This window comes from Equus quagga, chromosome 17, assembly GCF_021613505.1.
Source record: "Equus quagga isolate Etosha38 chromosome 17, UCLA_HA_Equagga_1.0, whole genome shotgun sequence".
NCBI classification, from domain to species: domain Eukaryota; kingdom Metazoa; phylum Chordata; class Mammalia; order Perissodactyla; family Equidae; genus Equus; species Equus quagga.
The window spans coordinates 6,455,900-6,477,170 of NC_060283.1; the positions used below are offsets into that span (position 1 = coordinate 6,455,900).

Consider the following 21,271-nt stretch of genomic DNA (forward strand, 5'->3'; position numbering starts at 1 on the left):
CCTTTGGTTGTTGACCTTTGGCCCTGGCCTCACAGTCACACAGACCTTTGACATAATCTCCAAACAAAGCTGGTGACCATATAGTCCCCGAAGGGCAGTGACAGTATTTAAAGACGATGGCGTTTATCAGACCACAGGACAAGTGTGTCCCACTGCAGGCGCTCACTGCTTATCCAGGCTCTGAATTAAAACTCGTTATGGCTCCTCAAATTATCCTGTGAGCAGCACGATTACATTGAGTGGTATTTGCGCGCACCTCAAAGCACTAACTTGTTCGTTGTAAACATTTAAAATATACCACCATTTTTGTAACCCTGGCATCATTTATTCACTTTTTAGAATATCTGAATCCTAATGCCAGCGGAAGGGCCTCACCCTGGATGGCAGTAGCACCGTTCCTGGCATGAAATAAGCACCCAGTAAATAATAATAGTAATATCAATCACATTTATGATCCACTTTACAGTTTCCAGACCCCTTTCACATTCTTCACTCCAACTTCCCACGTGCGGCAGGGTGGCTACGTGATTATTTCGTCCCATTTGACTGATGCAGAAACTGAGGCCAGACCAGGCGGTGAGAGGGCTCCAGGGTGCTGGCCGGGAGCGGGGCTGCCGGCTCGCAGTCTGCAGTCGGCGGCTGGGCGGGACCGGACAGAGCGAGACCGGGCGGGGCGGCCAGCGGCTCACAGGTGCGTAAAGACGCAGGGGAATCCTCGGCTCCACCTGGGCGCGGCGAGGAAATTGCACCATGTATGGGCAGCTACGTCAGAGGGGGCAGGCCCGCCTGCCGCTGGCGGACGCCAAATCCGTCCCTCTCCCCCCACGAAAAGGCCGCAAAAGGACTGTAGGAGGCGTCGAACAGTTCGGGGCGGACTGTCGAAAGGCGGCGCGTCTGGAGAGGTGGAGCCCCGAGGTGACCGGCGCCACTGCGAAACGCCCGCGCCACCCCCCAAATCGAAGTGGTTCAGCCCGAGAACTTTTCATTCATAAAAAGAAAAGACTCCGCAAGGAGCGAGTGAGTCAGAACCGAAGCCGCCGACGCGGACCCCACGAAGCAGCCAGCCCAGGGCATGTACCGAGACTTCGGGGAACCCGGACCGAGCTCCGGGGCCGGCGGTGCGTACGGCGGCCCAGTGCAGCCCCCGGGGACAGGCCAGCAGGTGAGAGAGATCCGAAGCCTGGGGTGCGCGAGTGGACAGCGCCTGGCACGCTGTCGTCCCCCGCGGCACGCTCCGAGACTGGGCCGGGAACCGGAGTAGGGATCGGGTGTGGAGGCTGTGGCGGGAGATCCTGCCGATTCTCCGCTTTCCGGGGGCACTTTCCCCCCACAGCCCAGGGAAACGCGCGCGGCGGGCAGAACAAGGATCTGCGAACGTCCCCTCTCTCCCTCGCCCCCTTGTCCCTCACTGTGTGCTGTCTACTGTCCCTCTGTTTCTGTTACCTCCTTTCTTTCCTCCTGCCACCGCTAATCATTTTGTCCCATCTGCGTCAGAAGGGGGCCCCTTAGTTCGGGATTCATCCTAGCTCTAACATCCATCTCGGGTCTGATCCATCTCGGACTAAATTCCCGGGACCTGAGTCTGAGCTGCGGCCGAGAAGTCCCCACGCAGGAGGGAGGCGGGATCCTCGGCAGGCTGGCCCCGACTAACTGGGAATCCTCGGCGCTGTCTGTGATCATCTGGATGTCTGTCTGTGTGTCTGTCCCTCTCTACCCTATCGCCAAGTCCGTATCCCCTTCTCGGCGCAGTGGAGCCTGGTGGGCTCCGGGGGACTGGTTCTTGATCCTTGACGGGATGGAGCCAATAGAGACCGCGAGGTGCGGGGACGTGCAGCGGGCAACTCCCGCGTTTCCCCGACTCTCGGCATCGAACGGCGCCCGCTGCCGGCTGGGGGTACCCGGGAGGCTGCAGGTGCCCATTTCCTGCGGAGGGGCCGCGAGCACGTGTCGCTAGGAGCGGCGTCCGTTCCGCCGAGTCACGGCGGCCGAGTCACGGTGGCTGACTCACCCGGAGCGCCCCTCCCTTCCTGGCCCGGAGCGGCCCGGGCCCGACAACCTCGGGAGTGGGAGATGCCGCCGGCGGTTCCTCGGGCCCGGAACTGGGGTCACTGGGCCACTGGGCCCACAGCGCTGTGCCCGGGACACCGCTGTCTGGACTCGCCTGGGCTTGTGAGGCGCTTCCCGGAGGACTGGGCGCCCACACCCAGGGCCCAGCCCCAGGGCTCGAACCCAGGGGCAGGTAATCCCGGGAGCGCAAGCAGGGCAGCCAGACATCGCGCTGGGAGGTTTCCACCTCATTTACTGAATTTCCCGGAATCTAAGACCTCATTGATTGAAAAACCCACCTTTATTTTGTACCACTAAATCTTTTTCAAGTTGCCAATTAACCTATGATTTCAGAGCTACCCAAGGGTACTTTTTAGTATCAACGAAGTGATGTGATCCTCATCTATGATCATATTAAAAACGAGGAAACTGAGGCACGCTGATGTTAAATAATGCCCAAAGTCACAGCCAGTAAGTGGCTGAGCTAAAATGAGAATAGGGATAGCTTGAACCCAGAGCAATGGCTCTTGCCCACCACAGCCCCTGTGCATAGGGCATCTGCCACTTACCTGGCTCTGTCACACACATTCTCTCACCTGATTCTCACAGCCACCCTCGGGGTTGGGAGCTGTAATGCTCCTCTTTGCACAGATGGGACTCAGAAGGGTGCCGGAGTGGGTAAGAGCCTGGCTGCTTGTGGCGCAAACCCCGCTTTCCACTTACTGGCTATGTGTCCATGGACAACTGTTTTCCTGTCTGAAAATGATGATACTGTTGTGCAAATTATATGAGTCAGTATTTGTAAAGTGGTTAGGACAGTGCCTGGAATTCACATTCTATAAGTATTAGCTCTGATGGGGAAATGGAGACACAGAGAGGTTATGTGACCTGCCCAAAGTCACACAGCTCATGAGCAGGGATTTGTCACCCAGTCAGGCTCTCTGACTGCCCAACGGGGCTCTTTTTGGTCTCTCAGAACCAGCATTTGCCTTGAGGGTGGACGGCGGTGTGGCTTCTGTTCACTGGAAGCCCCTCCATCCACACAGACCTCATCCTTGGCCCTCCATTTCTTATCCCTCAGAAGTTCCACCTCGTGCCAAGTATCAACGCTGTGAGCGGCAGCCAGGAGCTCCAGTGGATGGTGCAGCCTCACTTCCTGGGACCCAGCAGCTACCCCAGGCCTCTGGCATACCCCCAGTACAGCCCCCCACAGCCCCGGCCAGGAGTCATTCGGGCCCTGGGGCCACCTCCAGGGGTGCGTCGCCGGCCCTCTGAACAGGTAGGGAGCGGAGATGTGGCTGATTCTGATGCCCACAGGGGTGCGGAGGAGAAGCTGTTGCCCAAAAGGAGAACACAGGCTTCGGGGAGGAGGGGTAAAGTGCGGCCACTGTGACTGCTGGCCAAGGAAGAAAGTGATTGGAGCCCCTGGGGAGATGCAGGGGCAAAGAGGTCACTTCTGGATCAGGGAAAGCTTCCTGGAGGTGGAGGCATATTAGCCTAGAAGGATGGGTAGGATTTGCATAGATAGAGAGGAAGGAAACGGCAGTCTGGTGGAGGGGATACCAGGAGGAAGAATGGAGGTGGAGGTGAGAACGTGTAAGGTGTACATGTGAAAAGGTGTGTGGAGAGTAGAGGGTCTGACATGTATGGAGACGGTGGGCTTATGCTGTCTGAGTAGCTGGGGAGAACAGAAAGGAGAGACTTCCCTTCGGCTGCTCTCTAGGTCTCAGTTTCCCCATATCATTTAATCCTCACAAAAACCCTCTGGGGAATGTACTCTGGTTCTCCCCATTTTACAGCCAAGGAAATGAAGGCACAGAGAGGTAGTCATTTGCCCAAGATCACACAGGTAGTGAGTAATGAGACAGGTCTGTCCAATTCTAAAGTCAGATCCTAACCAGCAAGCCACACTGTCTCACCGGGAGCTAAGAGAAGGCTTGAAGTAGAGTGAGCTGAAACTCATGCCTCCGCAACCAGCATTCCCACCCGCGCACTGCTAATAAAGTCCTTACCAAAATAAATACATGGGAGATACCGTCTTTAAGGGAGTGCCTCCTCTTTCCTCTCCCTGGGGCTTTTTGGTATATGGGACTGGGTGAGGTGTGCATAGTAAAGAGCTCACTCTGACAGCAGGGTGGGGGATGGGGAGGGAGGTTGGGGTCCTGGGGAAACTGTGCCATCAGCCAGGGGAAGTGTTCCCACAAACAGAATGACTGGCCTTTGTGACCAACTGGAAGGGGACCGTGGTGCGAGCCGCAGAGGCAGGCTCCTGGACTTCCTTCCTTCAGCCCTGTCCTGAGGGTGGTCTTTTGTTCCTGGGTACTCCTAGACAGGGGCTGCGAGCTGTGAGCCAGGTCCTTGTGGGGGAGGCGGTCTCCATCAGCTGGTCTCTCACTCAGGGTTGAATAGAGTGAGTGGATTTTAATTTCTGCTCTGGGGCCATAAACGAGTTATTCATCCTCCCTGGGCTTCAGTTCCTTACATGGACAGTTGGGTTAAGAATCTATGTAAAGCGCTGAGCTGGCACATAATACGTTCCTGATAAATAACGACATACTCAGCAGCACTCATTGGCCCCTTCTAGTGCTTACAGTCCCTGGGAAAGAGGAGACTAGGTTATCAAGAGATTGAAAAGAATGAGTGAGGGTCCTTGGAAAAGAGTGGCCAAGTCCCAGAGGCTCAGAGGAAGAAAGGCCACTTCTTGCTGGGGAACGAGAGAAAGCTTACCAGAGGCTGGGGCATCTTAGTTGAGTCCTGGGAGATGAGGAGGGTTAAGGTTTGTGGCGTAGGGGTGGGCATTCCGAGGGAGGAATCATAGGAGGCAAAAGCTGGGTGCGGGGAAGAGCTGACTAATCCAAGCTTACTAAAGCGTGAGTGCGGGGAGCCGGTCGGGGTGCGGTGGTCCCTAAACCGCAGGCTGAGGGCGCCCTCGCGCTGCCATGCCCCTTGCCAGGGTCTTGCCACTGGGCCAGCGCAGGAGGCGAGTGTCGGGCAGCCAGTGGCTCTGGGTCCACCTCACTGCTCCCTCTACCCCCAGATCAGCCCGGAGGAGGAGGAGCGCCGTCGAGTGAGGCGCGAGCGGAACAAGCTGGCGGCGGCCAAGTGCAGGAACCGGAGGAAGGAACTGACCGACTTCCTGCAGGCGGTGAGCACCGGCCACTGCGGAGGGTTCCCAGGGTCCGACCCACCGAACCTCAGGGGGGGGATCCCGGCTCCCATGAGCCGCGGGACTCCAGGGGGCGCCGGTATATGAAGTCCCCTCTCCCCAGCGCCCTGTTGGAGGGGCAGTCCTTCAGAGAAAAGGACAAGAAAAAAGCGATTAAAAATTAGTTGCAGCGCGTCCTACTCCGAGCACAGTAGAGCTGAGCTTAAGCTTCGGCAGACCATCTCCTTCTGAGATACCCCTAGGACTGATGGGAGTCATGCCCATTTTCTCCCAGGGGCTCATGGGAGTTGTAGTCCAGACTTGCTGGAGACTCCCTGGCCCTCCCCTTTTCCCTCCACCCCCCCCTTGAATCACCACCATCGCGGGAGGCTACGCAGTATTCAGGCCTCATCTTCTTTTTTTTTTTTAAGATTTTATTTTTTCCTTTTTCTCCCCAAAGCCGCTCGGTACATAGTTGTGTATCTTTAGTTGTGGGTCCTTCCAGATGTGGCATGTGGGATGCCGCCTCAGCATGGTTCCATGAGCGGTGCCATATCCCCGCCCAGGATTCCAACCGACCAAACCCTGGGCCGCTGAAGCGGAGCTCGGGAACTTAACCACTTGACCACAGGGCAGGCCCCCTGCCCTCATCTTCTTGACTCCTCTCCTAACCCTCTGCAGGAGACTGACAAACTGGAGGATGAGAAATCCGGGCTGCAGCGAGAGATTGAGGAGCTGCAGAAGCAGAAGGAGCGCCTGGAACTGGTGCTGGAAGCCCACCGCCCCATCTGCAAAATCCCAGAAGGGGCCAAGGAGAGTGACACTGGCGGCACAAGCGGCACCAGCAGCCCACCAGCCCCCTCTTGCCCTGTGCCTTGTATCTCCCTTTCCCCGGGGCCTGTGCTTGAACCTGAAGCATTGCACACCCCCACGCTCATGACTACACCCTCCCTGACTCCTTTCACCCCCAGTCTGGTCTTCACCTACCCCAGCACCCCTGAGCCCTGTGCCTCAGCCCATCGCAAGAGCAGCAGCAGCAGTGGAGACCCGTCCTCTGACCCGCTTGGCTCCCCCACCCTCCTGGCCTTATGAGGCACCCCAGCCCCACTCCCTGCTGGTGCCACCCTAGCCAACATATCCAGCCCACATTGGTCCAGCTGGCCTGGACCATATCCCGTGCCCAGCCTCAGCAGGTTCTCCTCCGTTCCTCCAGGTGAGACTGAGCATATTTTGCTTCCTGGTAGAGCCAGCCTGGGGCCAGTGAAGCTGCCTGCTGTTTCTCTAGAGCTGGCCTCTCTTGAACAATTTGCACAGAATCAGAGACAAAATATTTCCCATTTGTGCTAGAGAACTCCTGGCAGCCCCAAAGGACTTTGCAGATCCCTAGAGGTCCTCTGGAGCCCTAACCCCCTCCAAACTACCCCTAGAGTTTTCATCACCCTCTTCCTATGATCCACCCAACTCTGACAGAAAGTGATACTCTGCCAGCCTAGAACACTAACTCCCCCAGCCCCACTGCCAGCAGCACCAGGTGACTGAACCAGGGCATCCTGCCGGCCCTCCTGAATGGCACAGCTCAGGAGGGTGCCAGAGGCTTCTGTGATGAGCTGACTGGCAGCCCCCAGCTCTGAGAAGCTTTTAGCTCCAGGGAATGAAGCCTTCACAGCGAGGGCAGCTGCTATTTATTTTCCTAAAGAGAGTATTTTTATACAAACCTGCCAAAACAGAATAAAAGGCTTGAAGCTCTGGCCTGGTCTTATTGGACCCAGAGGCTAAAGGGAGAACATTTGGAGCCAGAAGCTCTAGGCTCTGGTCTCCGCTTCACCAACTCACGGCATGACCTTAGACAAATTCTTTGATATTTTTGGACCTGGACTGTCTTATCTGACAAACGAGGCTACATCTGCTCTGCCTCATCGCTAGCACTAAGAGAAGGAAGAGAGTGCTGTGGGGTGCAAGCCAAGAGGCTTAACATCCTCCTCCTGGTGGGGGCCCACAGTGCTCCTGCGTGTGCCACTGGAGGGCGCTGTTATGTCCCTTCCAGCCTCAGGGGAGGCGGCTAGTGGGTTCTAGGCCCCCAACACCTGCTTCCTGCCCCATTGTCTTGGACAGGAAGGAGCCGGGAAGGGAGCTGGAGCCACTTCAGGGGCCGGATCACGGCCTGTCCCTGGGCCAGACGGGGGAAGTCAGTGGCTTACTATGGTCCCACATCCCACCCCAGACTTGGGGTAACGGGAGAGTCAGCCACCTTAGTTCTGCAGTCCCTCTGGATAGGAATGGAACCCCGTCTCAATGTCCTCGCCCTCGTCCCAACCCTGGCGAGTCTCAAACAGACGCTGCCCAAGCCACAGGCTCTGCTTCCGTCCCAGTTTATTAGCCCCCACCCAGCCCCCAGCAAGTCCCTCCGCTCCAGCCTTTCAGTCCCCCTGCTGCCCCGCCAGCGAGAGCGAGGGGCCCTCCTCAGTGCTAGGGTTTCTAAGTCCATGCCAGAGGCCCCACGTGCGCAGCCAGGGTGGCGTCCAGGTCCTGAGGTCCACCTCTATCCCGGCGCTTGGGAAGCACTCCGGGCGGGCGTCGGCACGAAGGAAGCCGTGTCTTCAGTCATCTGGGGAGCAGGCCAGGGGCAACTGATCGGGACTGCCCACGCTGCCAGTACTGGAGCTTCCATCGCCCAGGTCGCGGGGTCCGCAGGGGGGCAAGGCGAGCTCGGGCGTCGGCCCGGCGCCTGAGCCCCCCGCGCCGCCGGGGCCACCGCGGGGGCCCCACTCCTCGCCCAGCGCCAGGCAGAGCTCCTTAAGCGCCAGGTTCTCCCGCAGCAGCTCCTCCTGGCGGCCCTCCAGCTCGGCCAGCTTCTGCCAACAACCGCCCAGGTCCTCGCGCACGGCCCGGGATGCTTGGGTCCCGAAGAGCTGCCACTGGCGTGCGGCGCGCCGCCCGCGCTGGCGCTCCGAGTCTAGGAAGCAGCAAAGGTCGCGCAGCTCGCGGTTCTCGGCCTGTAGGCGCCGGTTGAGCTGCTTGAGCTCGCGGATCTCGCCCAGGTGACCCTGCAGCTGCCGATTCACCTCCTGCATGAGGCGGCCGCGCTGCACCAGAGCCGCCAGGCGCGCCGCCTCCTCCCGCCGCAGGCGCCGCACCAGCTCCTCCTTGCCCAGTGCCGCCATCTCCTCGTCCGTCAGCTCCTCCAGGCCGCCTGCCTCGGCCTCCATGGCTGCTCAGGCCTCTGGAGCATCGCCTGCCCGCCGCCGCAGCCCAGGAGCCCCACGTCGAGCCCGTCGCCGCTCGGGGTCGGGCTCCGGCTCCGCGGGCGGCAGGCTGCGGTCGAGGTAGTGTAGGCTGCAGCAGCCGCCCGGGGGTGGGCACGCGGCTGGGCGCGCGCCGGGGCGGGGCCGCATGACGTCAGGGAAGGACAGCCAATCCGGGAAAGCCTCCCCGGAGAGGGGCGGAGTCTGGACGCAGAGGGAGCTACCCTTCTCCGCCCACTCCGAACCACGGTGCCCGAGACCCCCGCGGACACGGATTCAGTCCCGACATCACCGTCTTTAACAAGCCAACCCTGAACTAGGTGCTTCTACCTCTCAATTCCAAACCTCCTCAAGCTCGAGCCTAAGCCCCTCCGCTGCTTCTGAGAACCAAGACGCAGGCGTTGGCCTCTGACTCTCCTGCCCACCTTCTGACAGAACACAGACGGATTGTCTTTCCATGCTTTCTAGCTTAGCTCGAACTCGGCTCACTGGGCATCGGTCCCAGCTCCTTGGAACCCTGAGTCCAAACGTTCGGGCTCACCATCAGCCTACACTCCCTCTCAGAGTGTTTCCTGCCTGGGGGGAGAAGCATACGTGGGATTCATTTGTTCAATAAACCTTTATTGTGTGCAAGGCCTACGCAGAAATAAACTTCACCAAGATCCTAATCCTGTCCTCAAAGAGGTAGTAATCTGGCAGGGGAAACAGGCTATGTTAAACAAGCAACAAATGGAGGAGGGGCACGGTCTGAGGGACTTCCCAAAAAAGGTTTCCCAAAAGAGGTAATAGCTGATGGGCCCTGAAAGATGTATGGACTTTGCCAAATAAAGAGAGAGCTGTTTCGGGAAAAGGGAATATCCTGGTGAAAGACACTGATGCTCGAAATGGCCTAGCCGTTTTAGGAACTAAAGTGAGAGTAGCTCGATGTTTTTGAAAAGCAGACATGTGGAGAAAGTGGTAAGAGAGGGAGGGAGGCAACAAAGGTAGACGGAGGCCAGATTCTCAAGGGCTTTCAATGCTAGCTTGGAACATTTCCACAGGCCAGTAAGTATTGTAAGCAGGGGAGTAACATTTTAAAATATGCATTTAAAAAAAGATTGTTCGGGCTGCTCTGTGTGGGATGGACCATGGGAGGGGACGTAGGCAGGGACATTAGTAAGAACACTGTGTCGATGGGCAAGGAGAGCGATGCAGAAGGACTGGTCTGGGACAGTGCCAGTGGGGGTGGAGAGGACAAAGATAGTGGAAATATTCAGGAGGCTAATCAGCAGAACTGAATGTGGGAAGAGAGGAGTCTGGGAAATAGCCCAGGTTTCTGGTATGAGAACTGGGTGGATGTTGGGGCTGTCATTGAGACAGGAACACAGGAAAAGAAACAGACTGGGGAGAAGGAGAGGTCTGCCTTGCTTCTGAGAGGCCTCAGAAGGAGTGGGGAGACAGCGCGGACAGACTCAAAGATACGCGGCCCTCCGGATGTGGACTTCCAGGCAGAGCTCTGAGCTGCACAATAGGGGAGGCCATTAGTTAGTGGTGAGAGGGTGGTTCAAACCACGGCAGCAGGTGCCCCATGCTCAGGAGACGTGCTCATCCGCAGGATGGACTGAGGGGCTCCCAGCAAGTGTCCTTGGACATCGGGCCAGACATCTTTTTAGCAGAGAAAAGATTTAGCATTGAGGATACAGGTCAAAGTAGGGAGGCCCCGAAAAGAGCAGAGAATGTGGGAGAAAAACCAAGAGGAAGTGAGGGCAGGAGGTTGCAGGGGTAGGGGAGACTGGCGGGAAGCCTTGCCTCCGGACACTCTCCCGCACACGGGGCCAAAGGAGCCCGGGAGTCCCCCTTCCGCCGGGAGGAGGGGCTCCTCCACCGCCGCTGCCTCCGCCCCGTCGCGCGCCGCTCCCGACCCCACCCGCTGTGTCCCGGAAGTGGTCCTTCTCTGGCTCCGGGTGCCCGGAGCCGAATCTCCGCACTCCCGGAAGTGGCCCGGCGGCGTGCCGGGCCCGGGCAGTGCTCGCTCCTGCTGGGGCGCCGCGGCCGCGCCCGGGTCCGGGCGTGACCATGACTAGTGAGCTGGATATCTTCGTGGGGAACACGACCCTCATCGACGAGGACGTGTATCGCCTCTGGCTGGATGGTTACTCGGGTCTGTGGGGGCCGTCTGGGAAGCCCGACGGGCGGAGCAGTTGTTTTGGATGGAAAAGGGGGCGGGGCCAGGGCTTGAGCATCCTATAGGGAAGTGGGCAGCGGGAGTAAGGGATGGATAGGGGTCGGGGCGGGAATCCCTGGAGGGCCTCCTGAGTCGGCAGGGCCTGATGCTAATGCCCACTACCCAGTGAGCGACGCAGTGGCCCTGAGGGTGCGCTCAGGAATCCTGGAGCAGACGGGTGCCACGGCCGCGGTGCTGCAGAGCGACACTATGGACCACTACCGTACTTTCCACATGCTCGAGCGCCTGCTGCACGCACCGCCCAAGCTGCTGCACCAGCTGATCTACCAGATCCCGCCCTCCCGACAGGCGCTGCTCATCGAGAGGTGGGGACGCCAACCAGTCTGACTGTATACCGATTTTGCAGGCTGAAACTGAGGCCCAGGGAGGGGCGGGACTTACCCAGGCCTTGAGAAAGTTGAGAGCAGAGGGGCCAAACCCAGGCCCTGCCAGGCCCCCTTTCCTTTATGGGAAGTCAGTGGTGTCCTTTACCTCCACGCAGGTACTACGCCTTTGATGAGGCCTTTGTGCGGGAGGTCCTGGGCAAGAAGCTGTCCAAGGGCACCAAGAAAGACCTGGACGACATCAGCACCAAAACAGGCATCACCCTCAAGAGCTGTCGGAGACAGGTGGGCACCATACCCCACCAACACAACTTCCCACCTACAGTCCCCCCTTCACTCCATCCTTTTGGCCACTGCCCCAGCTCCAGCCTCCTCCCCAACCTCCGACTGTGGCAGCTGCTTCATTCCCAGTCTCCTCTCCCTTCTTTTTGTCCCTTCCAAACCATCCTCTACTCTTCAGCCAGAGTGACCTTTCAAAAGCCCAGATCTGACCACAGCTTCCCCCCGCTCATGAACTTTCATTGGTTCCCACTCCCTCTTGGATAGTAGCCACACCTCTGGCCTTGCCCTGCATACTCTCCTGTGACCTGGTCCCTGCCAAGCTCGCTAGACTGACATCTCCCCATCCCCTGGCTTTCCTTTGCTTATGCTGCTCCTCCCTGGAAGGTATTGGTTTTGGCCATTTCTACCCCTTGAAACCAAGGCAGGGGTTCAGATGCCACCTTCTCCACAAGCCTTTCTGGTGATGCCAGGGAGAAGCAACCCTTCTCCTGGGCCTTTAGTGTCTAATCCCTCATTTCTTGTGAGCCCCCTGCATACGGCTTAGCATTTGCTCATTGTTGACTTCCTGGGCCTTAGTCAGGAGGGTGAGCTCCGGCACAAGCTCACGATGCTAAAATAGGGGTGAATGGAGAGGTAGGAGTGAGTAAACATTTATCCGAGGCTCCGTGGTAGAAGTTGGTAGATATTTATTGAACTGATAACAGGTATTAATAATCAGTAGTTTGTGGAAGGAATAACAGATGCTAAGTTAGCAGATGTTGACCGGATAGGTGGGTAGATGAGAGAGGGATTTCAATAAACAGCTTACTAGGGGAGCGACCTCTCACCAGTCCTCTCTCCCCCCTTAACTGCCCTGCAGTTTGACAATTTCAAGCGAGTCTTCAAGGTGGTGGAGGAAATGCGGGGCTCCCTGGTTGATAACATCCAGCAACACTTCCTCCTCTCCGACCGGCTGGCCAGGTGAGGGGCCAAGAGAGGAGTCAGCCATCTTCCCCTCCTGCGCACTCCTTTCCAGGGCCCTGAGGCTGGCCCACCTTTCCCGCCGCAAACCCCTTGACGTCTGGCTGTGTTGGGGGGATGGTTGTCCTACCCTTGGTCCGTGCTTTGGATCAGACTGGCCTGGGTTCAAATCCTAGCCTGGCCCCTTGCCAGCTGGGCTGTGTGAGGTGCCACATGTAGAGCCCATGGCGCAGCCCCTGGGCTTAGGAAGAGCTCAGTACGTGGTGACCGTTACGCTTGTGGTCTCCCGCTGTATCCCTTAGGAGACCTGGGCTGAAACCTTCTCTTTGCACAGATGAGGAGGCCCAGACAGAAGTGACTTGAAAGACGTCACACAGTGAGTTAGGGCAGAGAGAGGCCAGAACTTGGGTGCCCAGCCAGTGTTGGAATTTCAAGCCCTGACAAGCCCACTGTCCCCTCCCTGCAGGGACTATGCAGCCATTGTCTTCTTTGCCAACAACCGCTTTGAGACAGGGAAGAAAAAACTGCAGTACCTGAGCTTTGGCGACTTTGCCTTCTGTGCTGAGCTCATGATCCAGAACTGGACCCTCGGAGCCGTCGGTGAGGCCCCCACTGACCCAGGTGCCCGGACGCCTCCCCTCTTTCTGGGCCTGGTTCCCCAGCAGCAGTTTCTCCTGCAGGCCCCAGCATCCTTTCTTCTTCAGCGCCCTCCCCTCAGCCACCTCTGCTCCTAGTCCAGTGTCAGTGTCCCCACACACACCTGGCCTGCAGACAGAGGGCCCACTGCTTCTCTATGGCCTGGGGCAAGTCACTGCACCTCTCTGACACTCCGCTTCCTCCTCTGTCTCGTGGGGTGCAGTGAGGTGGTGGGGGGAGGCTCAGGATATCACAGGAGGGGTTTTATCCCCCACCCCAACTCCCTTCACGGGCCTCACTCAGACTCCCAGGTGGATGACATGGACATGGACTTAGACAAGGAGTTTCTTCAGGACTTGAAGGAGCTCAAGGTGCTTGTAGCTGACAAGGACCTTCTGGACCTGCACAAGAGGTGAACCTAGGGGCTCCATGGGGTAGGGCCTGAAGTGGGGGCCCAGGTGGCTCTAATCTCGACCCTGTTTCCCCGCAGCCTGGTGTGCACCGCCCTTCGAGGAAAGCTCGGTGTCTTCTCTGAAATGGAAGCCAACTTCAAGGTCTGTGGCCTAATCCAGCTTCTGTCCCTTGGGCCTCTTCAGCCTCCAGTGCACTGTCCCACTGGGCAACTCTGCTCATGCCCGGGATTGACCAGCAGGTGGCGCTGCTGCCCCCCCTTTGCCCGCCTCACAGGCGGGAGCCTGCTCCTAAACACTGGGGAGTTATTCAATTGAGGGAGGTGGATAGATGTGCGGAGGGGCCTGCTCCTCCTCCGGCCTCTGGGCTCAGCCCCCAGCTTCTGGGACAGAAGGCAGAACTCCCAGGCCCCCTGCCCCACAGAACCTGTCCCGGGGGCTGGTGAATGTGGCCACCAAGCTGACTCACAATAAGGACGTCAGAGACCTATTTGTGGACCTCGTGGAAAAGGTGAGCTGTCCTGCCTGCCGCCCTCTGATCCCCACCCTGGCCGTCCCTGAGCTGTACCAGTGCTGCATGTTCCCTTGGGCCCACAGTTCGTGGAACCCTGCCGCTCTGACCACTGGCCATTGAGTGACGTGCGGCTCTTCTTGAATCAGTATTCGGCGTCGGTCCACTCCCTGGATGGCTTCCGGTGAGAGATCCCAGCCCTCCCGTCCAGCTTGGCCTGGCCCCAGCCAGCCTCCCGCCAGGGCCTAGGCTTCCTGCAGACTCATGGGTCCCTGTTCTGCCGCCCTGTGGGTGGGGGTCTCCCCTTGGACCAGAGTCCTGGCTCCACCTCTTAGAAGTGGTGACCTGACCTTGAGCAGGTCCTTCACCTCTCCATGCCTCAATGTCCTCACATAGAAACTGGGGAGAACGATGATAAGGATTCTAAGAATATTGTGAGGATTAAACAGGTGACAGTATAGAGAGCGTGTATAGCAGTTGTCACAACACGGTGAGGAGGCAGTGAATGTCAGCCATTAGTGTTCCCATTGTCATTGCAGGCACCAGGCCCTCTGGGACCGCTACATGGGCACCCTCCGTGGCTGCCTCCTGCGCCTCTATCATGACTGAGGCCCCCTTCTGCCGCAGGGCCCACACTGACAATAAAGTTGCCATGACTTTGGAGGAGCCTGTGTGTGGGTACACATATCGTCCGTGTGTGGGAGCGTGCGCAGGTGTGCGTGCGTATGTCATGGTGTACGTCTATAAGGACGTGTGGGTACGTCAACCCCACAGGGACTAGGATGTATCTGGGAATGGTAGGTAAGTTCTCCCCATTTCCCCACTCCAGCTGAGTCCACTTGGAAGACAGGGCTCTTGTCTTGGTTTATTCAATCTGTAGCAAGAAGATTGGGAGCACAGGCCGAGACCTTGGGATGGGGCTAGCAAGGAGGTAGCTGGCACAGCAGGAAAGAGCTGAGGGGCAGCCAGGCGAGCTCAGGGAGGGCAGGAGACTGGCCGCCTCTTACGTGGTTGGTCCACTAGGGCAGTGAGCGCGTACTTGGTGATGCCACATGTATTGCTCCCTCGATGTAGCCGGAAATAGCCCTAGGAAATTAGGGGGCCTCAGGGCCAGAAGGATGGCAGATGCCTGTCCTGCCCTGTCCCCCGCAGTAGATCACACTCACCTCCTCGCCCCAGTTGGCCCCCCAGGAGTTCTTCAGGATCCAGTATGAGGAGGAGCGGCGAGGACGAGACTGGGATGAGACTGCCCCTGGTCGCCTCCCCTCCACTGACTTGCCTCCACCGAAACCCACCAGCAAGACAGAATGATCCAAATGCTGGGGGTCACAGGTGGTGGGCGTGGCCTTGATCACACCCTTTTGGTATTGCTGCAGAGGCAGGGCAGACGGGCTGAGTCTGGGGCCGCCTCCCCTGTACGCCCCTCCCCTCCTTTCCTCCCCTCTCCCACCTGCAGTAGCTTCATGTTGATGGTCACTGTGATGGGGCCATGGGTGGCCAGGTACTCGGCGATTTCTGGGGGTAGAAGGTGCCATCAGGCCCTGCGTGCCCTGTCCCCCCTGCTCTCAGCTCATGGGTGTCTCTCTCTCTCTCCCCCTTCCACATCCTCACCCCCTCCATCCCTCCATCTCTTTCTATAGCCTGGTCTGTCCATCCCTGTCATTCTCCCCCCACTCCCGCCCATGTCTCCAGCCTGCCCGCACTCTGCTCGTCCTCCGGCAGCCTGATGAAATCCTGGATCCAGGCCACCTTGGGCTTCTTGGCCTGGCACCTGTGGGGTTTGGCATCCCCCCGGAATGGGTAGTCCTTTTCACTGGCCAGGCCACCTGGAGATAAGCAAGACCAGGATGGAGCCACGGCTCCTGCACGTCCCCCAGCCCACAGCTGCCTGGAGAGGCAGGGCACTCACTGTTGTTGAGAACAGTCAGGAACGCATCCCAGACGAAGCCACCCTTGCAGCCATTCCCACAGCGGTCACAGTCGAGCAGCTCTGGTGGAAGAAGGGACAGTGTGGGTGACCAGGCCCCCCTCCTCTCCCTCGTCACACATCCCCACCCCACCCCCCTGCCCCCGGCCCGAGCCCTCTCCCAGCCGTACGCTGTACGGAGACTTCCACAGACTGATGGTATGTGATGGCCCACAGGGCCTCAATGTTGCCCGCAGCCGCCATGGCCCAGCAGCAGTTACACATTTCCTGGGTGAGAGGGTGAGGCTGGGGTAAGGTGTCCAGGCTTGCCCTTCTCCTTCCCACGCACCACTGGGGCTGGATTGGACCAGACAGGGTAGGGGCAGATACCTGGTTCTTGACGGATGAGATGACACCGGCTGCCTTCCGCCAGTCACAGGTCTGGGGCACTGTCTTCTCCCACTCTTCAGACTCTACCTTTCTGCCCACATGGGGGGCCCCTGCAGCCGCCCTCCGATGCCCATAGAGCTGGCCAAACTCCTCCTCTGGGGGACAGATGGGGCCACCGAGACCACAGTTTTGACCCCTTCTGCCTCTCCTACTCCAGCTATCCACTTCCTCAGCCATTTGAGTCCCCATAACACCCTGGGAGACAAAGGCAAGGATGCTGAGGTCTAGAGAGAGGCTGGCTTCCTTGCTGGGTGCATTTCCCTGCACCTGCTGCCTCGCCCCTGAGCTGGGCTGGGCCACAGGCCTCCAGAGTTCCTGCCCCTGCCCTCTGTGATTTGGGACTAGCAGCCAGGCCCCTGGTCCTCAGCATCCCTCTCTGGGAAATGAAAACCGAAGGGCTGCCCTGTCCATCTGCCATTATCCCTGGAGAAGGCTCTACTTCCCCACCTACCACCTAGGGGCCAGGAGGGGTCCCAGTACCTGTGAGGTCACTGAATGGGGACACCCCAAACTCAGCCGTGCCCAAGTCGTCCTCCTGCAGCCGCTGAGCCTGAGCCAGGTTGCGGGCAAAGATGTCCAGGCGGTGAGCATACTCTAGACCAAAAGGGGGTTGTCCTAGGCTGGTTCTTGAGCCCACAGGGACAGGAAGTGGCCGCTGGCTGAGCATCCTCCCACCCACACTCACCCAGGTGAGCCCTGACTCCTTTCCTGTGGCTCCTGCAGACCCCGCTGCAGACGCCCAGGCTAAGGAAACGGCTCCCCAGCCCACCTAGGGTTGGGTTTTCCCAGGAGGCAGGAAGGGGGACCTCTGCCCACCCCAGCGGGAAGCCAAGTAAGGGGTCTGAAGGCAGAGTGACTCAGAAGAGAAAGTAGATAGTTGGAACCCAGCTTCCTGCCAGGTCACCTCTTCCACCCTCACTTCACACTTCAGACCACAGTTTCAGAGGTGGAACATGGTGGGGGGGGTGGGGATGGGGTACAGGGCCATGGCCCAAGCAGCTTGGGCTGAAGGGCAACCCTAGACCATGCCCCTAGGGGAGATGAGACACAGAGGGAGAAGGAGCAGTGCTGGCAACTCCTGGGGGTGGTGAGGGAGTCCCCAGCTTGGGGACAAAATGGGTAGGTATCCTTGGGTGTCTGCTGCATGAAGTCATGACTAGATGGTGGTCTGCCTGCTGCCCGGCTCACAGGAAAGTGGCTATGGAGGGAAGAATCCTCTAGGACTGGGCAGACCCCCAACAGCTGCCACCTCCTTCCAGGTTCATAGCAAAGAAATCCTGTCCCCAGTTCTGCATTTGGGAACCAGGGAGTACACCCCAGTCCTGCCACTGTCCTGCGCACTCCCCACCATGAGCCTTGATTTTCTCCTCTGTTAAATGGGAGAAGGGGGATTGGACTGGAGATACGCATGTCTGGTGATACCTGCTGGGCTCGAGTAACTCCGGTTGTACTGGATCTGGAATAACATGAAGACCTCTTTCAGCTCCAGCGGCCAGGGCCCTGGGTCCTGGAAGGAACCAAGGGTGGTGTGGGGGAGGTAGGCGAGGAGTCATTGCCAGAACCACACCTCAGCTCCCAGCCAGGCAGACTGGGCTAGGGGATCAGCCCGTTAATCCCGCTCTGTCTCCCTGGGTGAGCGTGGACTCATCACCTCTCTAGTCTCAGTCTCTCCCTCTGGGAAATGGGAACAAGGCAGTTTCCTGAAGGGGTGAGCCCGAGGCATGGAGCCTGCAGAGGGAAGGGGATGGGGTGCAGGTTGGGGGTACTTACCTGGCCCCCGGGGGAGCCATTGAAGCCTTCAGCCAGACCTGCCACCAACAGGGCCAGGAGGCAGGAGAGGTGGACAGTTTGGGCCATGGCGCCGCAGACCAGAGTGCCAGGGGCAGGAAGCTGTGCAGACCAAGCTGGAGGGGCTGAGAGGGCGGAGCTGGAGAAACCACCACACAGGGGAAACTAGGCTGGGAGGGGTTGGACCCCTCAAGCACAAGAGGCTTTCAGGTGGTTGTCCTTGCCTGGCCCTTGGCCTGCTGGCTCTCCACTCCACCTCTCTCTATTCAACAGAGGCTCTCTGCCCACCCTGTTCTGGGCAATTGTAGGGATGCAGAGATGGGTCTGTCCTTAAGGAGACAGATCCTAAGTGGGCAGTGACAATATAGGGCCATCAGTGCCATGAGCAGGAAGCCCAGGGGGCTACGGGAACCACATGCCCCTAATGACTGGGCAAGGATGGAAGGTGCTCACTGCCCCCTGGGGAAGCACTCTTGCTCATCCTGCGAAGCTCAGTCAGCTCAAGGGTCACCTCCAAGAAGCCTTCCCTGCTCCCCATCCTCTGCTGTCACCTGCAGCCCCTTGAGTCCCTGCTGTGCCTGTGCCAGCTGGGCATCTGCCTCCCACCCACAGCAGAGGCGTCTGATGCCCTGTGTCCTCAGTGCCCAGGACGGAGCCAGCACAGAGCAGGCTCGATGAATGTTTGTTGACTGAACAATTGGTCATCACGGGTTTTAAACAGGAAAGTGCAGGGCCCAAGGGACAGCAAGTGGCAGCTACTGCCTCCTGTTCCTTCTTCCTGTCACAGTCTGGGAGTGTGGATGAGGGGTCTAGGTGGGCCTGAGGGGGCAGAAAGATAGCAGGGTTGGCATCTCAGGCAGAGCAAGGCCAAAGCCCGTGAGGCCAAGGGCTGGGCAGGGGTGTTAACACCCATTACTGCTGCCTTGGTTCTAATGGGTCCTTGGGCTGGGGATCTCCCTTATGTGCCTCCAGGCTGGGAGCTAGGCCCCCCAGGCTGGGAACTAGCACCCAAGGCCAGAGATGAATGAGAAGAAGCTGGCTTTCTAGGGGTTCCTTGGGGATGGGAGAGGGGAAGGGAGGAGGGCTCTGATCCTGGGGTTCATTCATTCATGTACTCACTACCTCATTTCTTCATTCATCAGGAATCTTCCCAAAGCTGTGAGGCCCCATCTTGCTGCGCCCCCTCCGTTACCCCAGAGGGTAAGCCCGTGTGGGCACCAAAGGGGGTGTCATAAAACCTGACTCTTGTGGTGGGGGAGTTGTGGAAATTTGGGGGAGGAGGGACTGAGGTGTGGGGCTGGGTGGCCTTCTTTGATCATTTCCTTCCCTCCCTTGAATGTGAGCTCCACGAGGCCAGGAGATCTGGGTGTTTTTTCAATTAGTGCTGTGTCCCCGGTGCCTAGCACAGAGCCTGGTCAATGGTGGCCACTCAGTAAACATTTGTTGAATGACTGCATGAATTTCCCCACTCGCTCACTCATTTGTTCATTCATTTGCTCATCTGAAGCTCCTGGCTGGCGCCCAGTGAAGGCTGGGCTGTGGACTGAAAGGAGCTCACGACCGGGTAGGAGAGGGACACCAAGCAAGATAAGGCCTTGTGACCCGGTGCAGAGGGGATGAGGGCAGCGAAAGTCGTTAGGGTCCCAGAGGTCAGAAGAGGCATTCCAAGGAGGCAACTCCGAGTGGCAGGCACGCCCAGGCCTAATAGTGCAAAGATGAGGCTCGGGTCCAAGTCCGAGTTGCCAACTGCGCACCCAGTCATTCCCCTCTGGGCCTCCCGTCCTCATCTCTGAGTGGCAGTGACAATTCCTTTGAGTGGAACGACACTTTGTGGAGCACCTACGACCCTGGCTGGCACAGAGTAGGTGTTCAAATGGGGGGTCCTTAATGCTCTACTGTGGGGACAAAGAACCCAGAGAGTCTTGGAGGCAGAGAGACTTGAGTTCAAATCCTGTCCTTCCCACTCTGCCTCTGCCTGGACAAATCTCAGCTTCTGTCATCTGTGAAATGGGGTGTTCACGGCACCCCTTCCCGCACTTGGCAGGAGGATTGCGTGAGGTGCACACCGGTGCCTGGAATGGTTAGATCCTGATAATCAAGAGCTAATATTTTTATTATCATTTTTTTCTTTTTTTGTGAGGAAGATTAGCCCTGAGCTAACATCTGTGCCAATCTTCCTCTATTTTTTTGTTTGTAGGATGCCTCCATAGGATGGCTGATGAGCAGAGTAGGTTTGCACCCAGGATCCGAACTCACGAACCCCGGCCACCGAAGCCGAGCAGGCGGAACTTTAACCACTCGGCCACGGGGCCAGCCCCTTATTTTTTTGATAGCGGCTTTATTGAGGTGTAATTCACAAACCATAAAATTTACCCTTTTAGAATGTACAATTCGGTGGTTTTTAGTGTATTTGCATAATTGTGCAACCATTGCCACTATCTAATTTCAGAACATTTTCGTGAAACCGCCAAAAGAAACCCCACACCCATTAGCAGTCACTCCGTGGTGCCCCTTCGCCCTGCAATCACTGATCTGGGTTGTCCCTCAGATTCACCTATTCTGGATGTGTCACATAAGTGGAATATGTGGCCTTTTGTGTCTGGCTTCTTTCACCTAGTGTTATATTTTCAAGATTCATCCATACTGTAGGACATAGCAGTACTTCGTTCTTTTTTACAGCTGAATAATACTCCAGTGTATTCCCACATTTTGTTTATCCATTCATCATGCCGGACATTAGATTGTCTCTACATTTTGGTTTTTATGAATAGTGTTGCTATGAACATTGTGTCCAGATATTTTGTGTGGACATATGTTTTCAATTCCCCTGGGTACATACCTAGGCGTGAAATTGCTGCGTCATGTGGTAACATTTGAGGACCTGCCAGACTATTTGCCAAAGCGGGCTGCACCATCTTACATTGCCACCCACAGTGTATGAGGGTTCCAATTTCTCCATATCCTCGCCAACACTTGTTATTGTCTGTCTTTTTGACTATAAAGAGTTATTATTTTTAGCCTCCTAGCCCCTGTGGCTGGAAAGGATTCGGGGGTGGAGGAGGCGCTCTCCAGTTCACCCTGAACCCGGAGGGCTCACCTCGGGACCCATCCCACGTCCCGTCCTTGGCATTCCCCAGCCCCGGGCGGGGCTGCGTTGGGGTTGATCTTGAGGGTAAACACGGGTGGAAAGGGAAGGGAGGGCTCGGCAGTTCCCGCACGCCATCTGCCCCCAGACTGAGAGCCCTGGACACGCGGCCCTTTCCCGTCTGGCCCCGCCCTGAGACGTGGGCAGGGAGAGGCCCCGCCCCTTCCTGGGAGCCAGCTCCGCCCAAACTCCTCCCCAAAGGG

At 58.0% G+C, this 21,271-nt stretch overlaps 4 protein-coding genes across 7 annotated transcripts; 2 read left to right on the forward strand and 2 right to left on the reverse strand.

Moving 5' to 3' along the window:
* Positions 1-865: 865 nt before the first annotated feature.
* FOSL1 (FOS like 1, AP-1 transcription factor subunit) lies at positions 866-6,937 on the forward strand. The gene is made up of 4 exons (XM_046644005.1): positions 866-1,162; positions 3,128-3,325; positions 5,084-5,191; positions 5,873-6,937. The coding sequence occupies exons 1-4, from the start codon at positions 1,073-1,075 to the stop codon at positions 6,281-6,283; spliced, it is 807 nt and encodes a 268-aa protein (XP_046499961.1). The 5' UTR covers positions 866-1,072; the 3' UTR covers positions 6,284-6,937.
* Positions 6,938-7,544: 607 nt separating this feature from the next.
* On the reverse strand, positions 7,545-9,088 carry CCDC85B (coiled-coil domain containing 85B). The gene has a single exon (XM_046644010.1). The coding sequence runs from the start codon at positions 8,395-8,397 to the stop codon at positions 7,789-7,791; it is 609 nt and encodes a 202-aa protein (XP_046499966.1). The 5' UTR covers positions 8,398-9,088; the 3' UTR covers positions 7,545-7,788.
* A 1,314-nt stretch (positions 9,089-10,402) lies between these two features.
* On the forward strand, positions 10,403-14,440 carry FIBP (FGF1 intracellular binding protein). Of its 2 annotated transcripts, none has more exons than XM_046644970.1 (10): positions 10,403-10,573; positions 10,764-10,962; positions 11,139-11,265; positions 12,122-12,222; positions 12,689-12,843; positions 13,162-13,270; positions 13,349-13,412; positions 13,693-13,779; positions 13,866-13,963; positions 14,319-14,440. In XM_046644970.1, exons 1-10 carry the CDS (start codon positions 10,489-10,491, stop codon positions 14,386-14,388), a joined length of 1,095 nt encoding a protein of 364 aa, XP_046500926.1. In that variant the 5' UTR covers positions 10,403-10,488; the 3' UTR covers positions 14,389-14,440. The 2 variants fall into 2 exon arrangements, with proteins under 2 accessions (XP_046500926.1, XP_046500927.1); XM_046644971.1 differs by having other exon boundaries at positions 10,405-10,573; positions 12,689-12,822.
* A 184-nt stretch (positions 14,441-14,624) lies between these two features.
* CTSW (cathepsin W) lies at positions 14,625-18,403 on the reverse strand. Of its 3 annotated transcripts, none has more exons than XM_046644967.1 (10): positions 17,906-18,403; positions 17,558-17,642; positions 16,616-16,729; positions 16,076-16,230; positions 15,877-15,973; positions 15,689-15,769; positions 15,483-15,605; positions 15,230-15,294; positions 14,946-15,149; positions 14,625-14,865 (listed from the first exon to the last, which is right to left on the reverse strand). In XM_046644967.1, the coding sequence occupies exons 1-10, from the start codon at positions 17,990-17,992 to the stop codon at positions 14,755-14,757; spliced, it is 1,122 nt and encodes a 373-aa protein (XP_046500923.1). In that variant the 5' UTR covers positions 17,993-18,403; the 3' UTR covers positions 14,625-14,754. The 3 variants fall into 3 exon arrangements, with proteins under 3 accessions (XP_046500923.1, XP_046500924.1, XP_046500925.1); XM_046644968.1 differs by having other exon boundaries at positions 17,558-17,591; positions 17,906-18,398; XM_046644969.1 differs by having other exon boundaries at positions 17,558-17,809; positions 17,906-17,967.
* Positions 18,404-21,271: the final 2,868 nt, after the last annotated feature.